At 31.8% G+C, this 11907-nt stretch overlaps 2 protein-coding genes across 2 annotated transcripts in view; one reads left to right on the forward strand and one right to left on the reverse strand.

Moving 5' to 3' along the window:
• The window catches only part of LOC137646725 (uncharacterized), a 53833-nt gene extending 46530 nt beyond the window's left edge, over nt 1–7303 (reverse strand). The window contains exon 1 of the mRNA XM_068379835.1: nt 7118–7303. Coding sequence (XP_068235936.1) covers nt 7118–7157 — 40 coding nt within the window. The 5' untranslated portion in view covers nt 7158–7303. The remainder of the gene's footprint in view (nt 1–7117) is intronic.
• LOC137646734 (proton-coupled amino acid transporter-like protein pathetic) overlaps nt 1–11907 on the forward strand; it is a 157931-nt gene that overhangs the window by 108972 nt on the left and 37052 nt on the right. The window lies entirely within an intron of this gene.

The raw sequence follows: 11907 nt of genomic DNA on the forward strand, positions 1-11907 counted from the left end.
CCAATAAAGAGTTGAAAAACTAATTCAAATACCCAATAAAGAGTTGAAAAACTAATTCAAATACCCAATAGAGAGTTGAAAAACTAATTCAAATACCCAATAAAGAGTTGAAAATCTAATTCAAATACCCAATAAAGAGTTGAAAACCTAATTCAAATACCCAATAAAGAGTTGAAAAACTAATTCAAATACCCAATAAAGAGTTGAAAAACTAATTCAAATACCCAATAAAGAGTTGAAAAACTAATTCAAATACCCAATAAAGAGTTGAAAATCTAATTCAAATACCCAATAAAGAGTTGAAAACCTAATTCAAATACCCAATAAAGAGTTGAAAAACTAATTCAAATACCCAATAAAGAGTTGAAAACCTAATTCAAATACCCAATAAAGAGTTGAAAAACTAATTCAAATACCCAATAAAGAGTTGAAAACCTAATTCAAATACCCAATAAAGAGTTGAAAAACTAATTCAAATACCCAATAAAGAGTTGAAAAACTAATTCAAATACCCAATAAAGAGTTGAAAAACTAATTCAAATACCCAATAAAGAGTTGAAAAACTAATTCAAATACCCAATAAAGAGTTGAAAAACCAGTGTTATTTGCGAAAGTTAACTACCGGGTATATAGGTAACTAAGCTTTAGAAGAGGATTGGTGATTTAAGCAATTAAATGCTTTAACTGCTTATCGGGGAAGTTGTATATTGCACTTCAAAATCAAACTTAATCAAAATATAGCGTTTTGGCAGCATATGACATTATTCTTGTCATGTTTGCATTCATCTTGAAAAAAAAATAAAAAATAAATCATAAAGCTGCCTGTATGGTTCGTCTACATCTCTATGTAAACATAGGCCTACTTATATTTATTTTACCTTCGCTAACTTCGTTGCGAAGGTTGTTTTGATAGGCGTGTATTTTCTGTGTCTGTCTCCGAGTTTGTTATTCGCATAACTCAAAAACTGTTTGACCGAATCTTAAGAAATCCGGTGGGATGATTGAGCGTAAATCCAAGGACAATTTGATTAGATTATGAGTGATTGGGTCAAAGGTCAAGGTCAAAGTAAAGAAAAGGTAAAAAGAAGTCTTTTTGTTGTATAGTGGTAAATTTTTATCCGATTTGCATGAAACTAGTGCCAAAGTGTGCATAATTTAATTGACTAACTTGTGATATGCAACATGATATAGTGACGTCATTAACCTTGTTAGCAGTATTGGTTCAAAGGTCAGCTGAGTTAATGAACTTGCAAAAAGTGCAGGTTTTACCATTACGTTATCATTGTTATCCGATTTGATTGCATGACAATTTGGTTAAGAGTTTGGAAGTGGTTGGCCAAAGGTCAAGGTCACGAAAATGTCAAAAAAGTCTTATTTGCTCTATTGTGCTCAGCAGTGATTGGCCAAAGGTCAAGGTCAAGGTCACGAAAATGTCAAAAAAACCTTATTTGCTACATTGTGCTCAGCAGTGATTGGCCAAAGGTCAAGGTCAAGGTCACGAAAATGTCAAAAAGTCTTATTTGCTATATTGTGCTCAGCAGTGATTGGCCAAAGGTTAAGGTCAAGGTCACAAAAATGTCATAAAAGTCTTATTTGCAATATTATGCTCAGCAGTGATTGGCCAAAGGTCAAGGTCAAGGTCAAGGTCATGAAAATGTCAAAAAAGTCTTATTTGCTATATTGTGCTCAGCAGTGATTGGCCAAAGGTCAAGGTCAAGGTCACAAAAATGTCAAAAGAGTCTTATTGCTATATTGTGCTCAGCAGTGATTGGTCAAGGTCAAGGTCACAAAAATGTCAAAAAAGTCTTATTAGCTATATTGTGCTCAGCAGTGATTGGCCAAAGGTCAAGGTCAAGGTCACAAAAATGTCAAAAAAGTCTTATTTGCTATATTGTGCTCAGCAGTGATTGGCCAAAGGTCAAGGTCAAGGTCACGAAAATGTCAAAAAAGTCTTATTTGCTATATTGTGCTCAGTTTTTACTCGATTTGCATGCAACTGGGGTCAAACTGTGCATAATTTAATGTTTATCTTTTGATATACAACGTGATATAGTCGAGGGTATGCGCTCTACCGAGTGCCCTTTCCAGTTAGTTCATACTTTTTTTCTGCTCAGGATCGGAATTTTACAATACTTTCGCCTTTCTAGAAGGGCATAATAATAATAATAATAATAATAATAATAATAATAATAATAATAATAATAATAATAATAATAATAATAATAATATCTAAAAAGGTTATTATTATTATCATTATTATTATTATTATTATTATTATTATTATACGTTGTTCAGTATTTTGTTTAATAGTGTAAAACAACAGAAATATCTACAAGTGTTATTATTATTATTATTATTATTATTATTATTATTATTATACGTTGTTCAGTATTTTGTTTAATACTGTAAAAAAAATTTATCAACAGACAAAAGCTATCAGTAATGCATTTTAGAAAAACGATACATATTTAATAGAAATTAATTCAACCTGAACCGAAAAAGAATGGACTAAAATGTAATTGATTTGCATGGAGAAGTTTTTTTATGCCAATTTAAAGGTTTAAAGTGTTTAAAGGTCGCTCATGAATGGCAGAGGAAAGGGCCAGTGACATTGCCCTAGCAATCAGGACGATGCCCTAGAGACTGACCATATATTATATGATCAGCGCCCAAGCCTCCTCTCCACCCAAGCTAGGACCAGGGAGGGCCAGGCAGTGGCTGCTGATGACTCGGCAGATAGACCCCCAAACCCCCCAACCTTAGCTCACAAGGATGGTAAGGTTGTAGACACTAATGGCACTAACGAGTCTGAGCGGGACTCGAACCCCCGACTGGCAAACACCAGGCAGAGACGTAACCAATCAGGCCACAGCAACCTTCTTAAGAAAGATATAAACAAAAGAGGCAACCACACTCATTTAAAAACTAGCCCAAGGGAAGGGGGAAAATCCTTGTCTTTGCTGAAATGTCTAGAAACAATAACGATCGTTAGAAATACTTATTTGTTTCCATTTGTGAAGTATTGCTGAAAATGTGATCATAATATCTATTGATTAATACTAGGAACTATGAAAGTAGAAATTTTCATGTTCGTGAACTGTTATCTTAACAAAACCGATGAAACAATAGAGATTTTTTTTCTAAATACACACACACACACACACATATATATATATATATATATATATATATATATATACATTTATATATATATATATATATATATATATATATATATATATATATATATATATATATGGGGTTATGTATGTATGCATATACACCTGTATATATACATATATATGTGTGTTTTATGTATGTATATACACACATATACATACATATGTATAAAGTATACATATATACATATATGAATGTGTATTTATATATATGTATATATATATGATAAATTTTGCACATTTTTACGTGTTTTTCATATTCAAATAAGCCATATATATTTGGATATATTAATGTCTGGATTCTCTTAACGACCTCGGGATCAGAGCCCCAGGCGAAATCTCACAAAGACAAGAGCTTGGCTCCGGCCGGGAATCGAACCCTGGTCGGCAAGCTTATATAGACAGTGACTAACCCATTCGGCCGAATGGGTTAGTCACTGTCTATATAAGCTTGCCGACCAGGGTTCGATTCCCGGCCGGAGCCAAGCTCTTGTCTTTGTGAGATTTCGCCTGGGGCTCTGATCCCGAGGTCGTTAAGAGAATCCAGACATTAATATATCCAAATATATATGGCTTATTTGAATATATATATATATATATATATATATATATATATATATATATATATATATATATATGTATATATATATATATATATATATATATATATATATATATGTATATATATAAATTATATGTATATGTATGTATATAAATTATATATATATACATATATATATATATATATGTGTGTGTGTGTGTGTGTGTGTATGTGTGTGTGTGCGTGTATTTATTTCACGCTTTCTGAGAGGGGATTTCTTAACGTGGTGAAAGGGTTCGTGTATTGTCGTAAACAGCAAAGCCATACTAGTCAGGGGCACCCATACTAGATTGGTTTGTTGCCTCCCACCATCACCAATAGATAGTGGCCAGCGTGGGGATGAAAACTGTCCAGCCCCAGACATGAATAAGAGCATATCTAATGCCTTTGTCCTGCATTTGTTGTTGCTGATTACATCAAGATTGGGCTATTTCTCTTTCAGCAAGTGGCTCCTGGGGAGAACAATATTAGTCACTGCCAATTCATCCTTCAACTACGGAATTGATATTGAATTATCTCTGCTGCAAAGCTACCACAGCATTAGCCATTTCTTATACCTACGCAAAAGTTTCAAAAAGAGGAAGTTAAGTAACAACACCCCGATTACGCGTTGTACCGTACAACCCATGCTTTCATGTACTCTTGCCTTTCTTAGATATGATAGGCCTGTCTTTTCAATAATTCTTTAAGGCTATTTCTCCGACTTTTCCTACATCTTCTTTCTCTCCTCCTACCTCACTAATGTAGTCAAATCTTTCCACTTCACAGGCCTAATGAAAAACCACTCCCCATCCTTTATCGTGTGATATTCTAAAGAGTTTTTCCGCTCATCTTACAACTCGTGTACTTGGCAAATACTTCATCATAACAGCGTCAAAATTTTATTTCGTTTATCTTGCATACATCTAATACCTATTTCTTGTGAGGAAAAGTTCCTCTACGAGCCCTACATATATCCACACCTTGGCTTCCACGGACAACTTAAGGCTCTTAATTCGATCATTCTACTGACTTTCTGGATTCATATTTAGTTCTATTCCCCTTTATATCATAACATAATCACCCATATTTGCTCCCAGAAAAAAACACATCCATTATAAGTTATGTCGTCTACGTTAATATTTACTCTTTATCTTACTCCCCCTAATTTGCACTCAACTTTCTCCCCTTAATTTGCACTCAACTTTCTCCTCTAACAGACCCTTCAAATTGTTTGTAGGAAATGTATTCCGGTGGTTAGTGGTGGTGATTAATCTTTTCCTCTTCTTGAAGCAGTAGCCTACATCAAATGCCTGTCTTTATATTTATACATATTTCGCTTCCATTGCCTAAGATCATTCAATTTACTGATGAATTAATAATGTAACCTCGTCCAGCCAAACGTTTTTGGAGAAAGCAGCTAACTGTCATACTAAAACCAAACAAAATAATATACGAAAAAAGTACTGAACCGAGAAATTTCATTTCCCACAACTCGGCGATATGATTAAAAAAATGATATCAATGTTGTTCGTACTATTGATAGTGCAACCAACCCACCCAAGTGCAAAACTACGTCTCATTTTAGATTGGGAACAGTATCAAATAAAGTACGAATGCTTTCTCATACTTCATATCTGGGGTTCATAGGAGACTTTGCAATTCATTTTACTCGATACCATAAAATGGATTATTATAGCAACATATCCATTCACGTGGTACTAAGAGTATTCTATTTTGAACAATTAACGATCACCCCTTTATTGGACTATAATAAAAGTTTATATGCATATATTCTTAGAGCAAAAATTACAGTATATAATTAAAATGGATCACAAAATATAAATAATAGAACCACCTACAATTAATTTTTTTAATGAGGTGCGTTTGCACAGACTCACAGGGTGCCATTTTAGCTAAGAAAGGTTTCCCACTAGCTAATTGGTTAGAATTATTTTGTCCAACCGATCAGCTGGTAGGAAACTGTTCCGAGTTAAAAGGGCACCCCTACGAGTCAGTGCAAATGCACCCAATTAAATAAGAATTGCAAATGCGCCTCATTGAATAAGAATTGAGTATAGGACACTTGAACTGTGGAGCAATAGGCTGCATCCCGCAAAATACGTATTCATACCAACACCCACACACGCATATATATATATATATATATATATATATATATATATATATATATTTATATATATATATATATATATATATATACACATACATATATATATATATATATAAATATATTTATATATATATAAATATATTTATATATATAAATATATTTATATATATAAATATATTCATATATATAAATATATTTATATATATAAATATATTTATATATAAATATATTTATATATATAAATATATTTATATATATAAATATATTTATATATATAAATATATTTATATATATAAATATATTTATATATATAAATATATTTATATATATAAATATATTTATATATATAAATATATATATATATATATATATATATATATATATATATATATATATATATATATATATATATATATATATATAAACGTGTGCCCACAGAAAGACGTTTTTGTACCAAGTTCCAGTAGAATGACCCACTTGCTCGTTTATGTTTATTGTAGAAATATCAAATATAGGCGCTTTTGGTTCCTTGGCAAACCAATTTGTATGGTGACATTTTGTCCAAGACATATTTCTGAACGTTTTCTTAAGGTCATTGGAATATTATTGCTGTCATTTTCTATATGAGACCATTGTATACAGTTGAGAGAGAGAGAGAGAGAGAGAGAGAGAGAGAGAGAGAGAGAGAGAGAGAGAGAGAGAGAGAGATATTACCTTCCCCATGCATAACCCCAAAAAAATAATCTCAGAACAAAGTTAAAGTGTTTTGAGAGAGAGAGAGAGAGAGAGAGAGAGAGAGAGAGAGAGTTATTACCTTCCCCATGCATAACCAATAAAAAAAATAATCTCAGAACAAAGTTTAAAGTGTTTTGAGAGAGAGAGAGAGAGAGAGAGAGAGAGAGAGAGAGAGAGAGAGAGAGAGAGAGAGAGAGTTATTACCTTCCCCATGCATAACCAAAAAAAAATAATCTCAGAACAAAGTTAAAGTGTTTTGAGAGAGAGAGAGAGAGAGAGGAGAGAGAGAGAGAGAGAGAGAGGAGAGAGAGAGAGAGAGAGAGAGAGAGAGAGAGAGAGTTATCACCTCCCCCATGCATAACAAAAAAAAATAATAATCTCAGAACAAAGTTAAAGTGTTTTAAGTTTGATTTCCAGATGCGACAGCACTACCACTGCCGTGTCGAACATTAACGAAGACTACACCTAATGATGATTGCATTAAATTACCCCTCATGGCGAATACTCTGAAGAATTCGAAGTTCTCCATAACACAAATATCAGGCAGCTAATGGTCACCACTAAATGTGCTCTTCCTTGCCAAACTGAGCGCCAAGAACTTCAGCCACTAGATTTAACGGGAGCACTTCACTGCACCCAACACTTTTGCTTCATGCTATGCGCGTATGGGCAAATTCCCACCTTGCCTCCTCCTCTTTCCTCCTCCTCTTTCCCCCTCCTCTCCTTGCCCCTCTCACCTGCTCGCTGAAGGCAGCCGACGATAATGAAATGTACCCCATTCTTTTCGATACCCCCTAACATCAGTACTTGCTTTTCTCAGAATTATATCGGTAATTTGGAAAAAATTTTAAAGTACACAAGAATAAAAAGGTCTTGTATATTCTAATACTACAACATACTAAAAGGAATTTTTAAAGTTTCCCATAAAACCTAGGGTGGACCTTAAAGGGATATATATATATATATAATATATATATATATATATATATATATATATATATATATGTGTGTGTGTGTGTGTGTGTGTATGTGTGTGTTTGAGATGAAGTGTCTAAGGAGTATGGCTGGTGTATCTCGAGTAGATAGTTTAACAAACTTTCGTTTCTTAAAACGAGGGAGTTAATGATGACTGAAATAATCTAGCTTTGGAAATCTCCCTTAATAAAATGACTCATGGCATCTCCCCTTTATAATAAAATGCAACCACTCGGAATAAAATAATCTCCCACAAAATGTCAAAAACTAGTGTATTGTACTTACGAAAGGGGGAGGGGTGGGAAGGGACGAATCTGTGAGCGTGCGTGTGTGTGCATAAATGTCTAAATATCTAGCCGTCATTATTGTTGGGTCACCTACATTAGTTGAATCATAAACTAGAAAGAATAAAAAAAAAAAAAATTCTCGTTAGGAAGCGAAGAGTAAGCAGACGTTAGTGTCTCCTTACTTAATTTTATTTGTTATGTAGGCTGCCGCCAATAAGGTTTAAGTGTGGGGTAAAATGCATTCAATGTTTGAAGAGGTATTTACTAAGCGATCACTTGCTAGCGCTTGCTAGCCCGAGCAAGTCGAATTATTATTATTATTATTATTAATATTATTATTATTATTATAATTATCATTAATATTATTATTATTGTTGTTGTTGCTATTATTATTATTATTACTATTATTATTATTATTTTTATTATCATTATTATTATTATTATTATTATTGTTGTTGTTGTTGTTGTTGCTATTATTATTATTATTATTATTATTATTATTATTATTATTATTATTATTCTTGTTGTTGTTGTTATTATTATTATTATTATTATCATTATTGTTGTTGTTGTTGTTGTTGATATTATTATTATTATTATTATTATTATTATTATTATTATCATTATTGTTGTTGTTGTTGGTGTTGTTGTTATTATTATTATTGTTATTATTATCATTATTAATATTATTGTTGTTGTTGTTGTTGCTATTATTATTATTATTATTATTATTATTATTATTATTGTTGTTGTTGCTATTATTATTATTATTGTTGTTGTTGTTGTTGTTGTTGCTACTATTATTATTATTATTATTATTATTATTATTATTATCATTTCATATCTAAAAACAAGACTGAGGTTCCGCCACTCTAATTTGGTTTAATCTGCATTATTGACGCTGATACACAGATTCCCATAGATTTTTTCAAAACTCAATAGGTTTTGCTTTTTATCTATGGTTTTTTTCTGGGTGGCAGAGAAGGCTTGTATTAATTTATATGATTCCATTGTTCATTTTGTTTTAAATATGCAATGTTATATACCAAATACTGCTGTGTATGTAGTTATTGAAATATGAAATATTATATCTATAATGCTTTGTAAAAGTATGATTTAATTGGAAAATAATGGAATTTAATGGTTTATTATGTTTATAGGTAGTAGGTTGGTCAAGGCACCAGCCACCCGTTGAGATACTACCGCCTGAGTGTTATGGAGTCCTTTGACTGGCCAGACAGTACTGAATTTGGGCCTTTCTTTCTGGTTACGGTTCATTTTCCCTTTGACTACACATACACCGCATAGTCTGGCCTATTCTTTACAGATTCTCCTCTGTCCTCATACACTTGGCAACACGAGATTACCAAACAATTCTTCTTCACCCGAGAGATTAACTACTGCACTGTTATTGTACAGTGACTACTTTCCTCTTGGTAAGGGTAAAAGAGACTCAATAGCTATGGTAAGCAGCTCTTCTAGGAGAAAGATGCTCCAAAATCAAACCATTGTTTTCTTAGTCTTGGGTAGTGCCATAGCCTCTGTACCATGGTCTTCCACTGTCTTGGGTTAGAGTTCTCTTGCTTGAGGGTACACTCAGGCACACTATTCTGTCTTATTTCTCTTCCTCTTGTTTTGTTAAAGTTTTTTTTTAGTTTACATTGGATATATTTATTTTAATGTTTTTGCTCTTCTTAAAATATTTTATTTTTCTTCGTTTCCTTTCCTTTCCTGTATGTGGTTAAACTTTCGTCAAAATACTTTGAGTATTATGACGTAATCCTGTTCAAAGGCAGTCACACACTAAATAGATAAATAAGTAAACTGACTCGAAAACATAACCTACTGGCAGAGGTTAAAAAGACAAAAAAGAAAAAAAATATTACCCTGCAGGACTCATGTCAGATCTTTAAACTGAGGGTATAAAAAATTGGATGCCTACACACACATATAACTGTTAACGATATTATAGAACATTGGAAGTAATATCAACTCATATAAAACATTTACAGCTTATCAATTTGAGACTTGCACACTTGAAAATTTGCATTAAAAAACCGTGGTAATTGCTTGGCAACATTAATTCCAGGATTTTTACCGTTTTAAAAACGGATATATTGACGAAAAGTAGTAATATTACGGTCACTAATCCGTAAAAGATAATAACAAAGTATGGTAGAATTACGGTATCCTGTATTTCACTGTAATGCAGCTGAGAACAGTATATTTTTACGAAGAATTTCCGATTAAAACTACGGTTTTTTTAACAGCGTAGATAGTATTTCATTACACCAGAGAAATTCTGTGCATCACGTGATAGTCTCATTCGTACAGTACTTGTCCAAAAAAAGTGAATTTTGCTCGCAGAACGATACAATACTCAAATTCCTAATTCAAAGTTGCATGCTTGTAACCCGATTTGCGATTTGCTCGTATCAAAAGTTACTCGTAACCTAAATCACTACTGTATCAACTTTTATTCGTTGAAATGTTTTTAGGCAGCTGTATTCATGCCAAGTTTGATTAGGGAAAGTTTTTAAAAAGTTGGACTTAAAACTGATATCATAGATGGAAGTGACTAATGAGACTTATGATATCCTTCTGTACATTTACCCCACTAAAAAAATGTGACATGTTGGAAGTGAAATCTCTTATTTGTATACATACGCAAAAACACAAACACGTAGCCTCTCTCTCTCTCTCTCTCTCTCTATATATATATATATATATATATATATATATATATATATATATATATATATATGAATATATGTATGTATGTATGTATGTATATATATACATATATATATATATATATATATATATATATATATAATATATATATATATATATATATATATTTGCGTGTGTGAGTTTGTGTCTGTGTGATCATATACATAGATAATAGTCCACATAAGGAAATTCAAAAGATCATGTATATATATAGAAATGCTCTACAGTTTCGTCCGCTACTGGACCTCTTCTTAAAGCTCTTAAGTTAATAATAATAATAATAATAATAATAATAATAATAATAATAAATAATAATAATAATAATAATAATAATAATAATAATAGGGAAGTGGGGAATATGGGGAAAGGATGAGTACCCCTGGATACAATCCAGTTTATAACTCAAAGGCAGGTACTCGGGATGGGAAAGATTAAGGAAATAGAGAGAAAGAGAAGTACAGGAGAAGAATAAAAGTAAAGCTCTTATTTTTCATAATAAACGCTCTATGAAGACGTCCAGTAGCGGACAAAACTGTAGAGTATTTCTACATATACACATTATCTTTTGAATTTCCTTATGTGGACTACTATATACATGCATAAAACAACAACAAATGCAACTGTTTCTAGTCCACTGCAGGACAAAGGTCTCAGAAGTGTTCTTATTCATGGCATGGGTTTGTCCAGTTTTCATCACCACACTGGCCAACTGCGGATTGGCGATGGTGGGAGACATTTGACTGGTTGCTCACAGTAAACCAGCCCTGACTAGTACAGCTTTGCTAATCACCATATTAAGGTATATATTGTGTAATATATATATATATATATTATATATATATATATATATATATATATATATAAATTGTATATATATACATGTATATATATATATATATATATATATATAGATAGATAGATAGATAGATAGGTAGATAGATAGATAGATAGATATAATCCTATTTTTGATTTCCAAGAAAAAGATGAATCATTTACATTGGCAGAGGTTTTCATTAAGCAGCAGAAATATTTAAATTAAACCAAAATAGTAATAAATCTTTTGATAAATTAATTAAATAATGACTAAATCAGTCTTAATGAGATTTAAACTTGCACAAATTTCATTCATTACGATCAATTCAATTTTCTATGGGTACTAATTCGGTACACCTGCATTACATGATCAAATTAGTGACTCGCAAAGATTTTATCTATAGAATGAGGTTAATGAAGGCTGTCAGAATGGAAGACAAGTGGTCAATATCACGATGATTATCAGTATGT

Source organism: Palaemon carinicauda, chromosome 1, assembly GCF_036898095.1.
Source record: "Palaemon carinicauda isolate YSFRI2023 chromosome 1, ASM3689809v2, whole genome shotgun sequence".
NCBI classification, from domain to species: domain Eukaryota; kingdom Metazoa; phylum Arthropoda; class Malacostraca; order Decapoda; family Palaemonidae; genus Palaemon; species Palaemon carinicauda.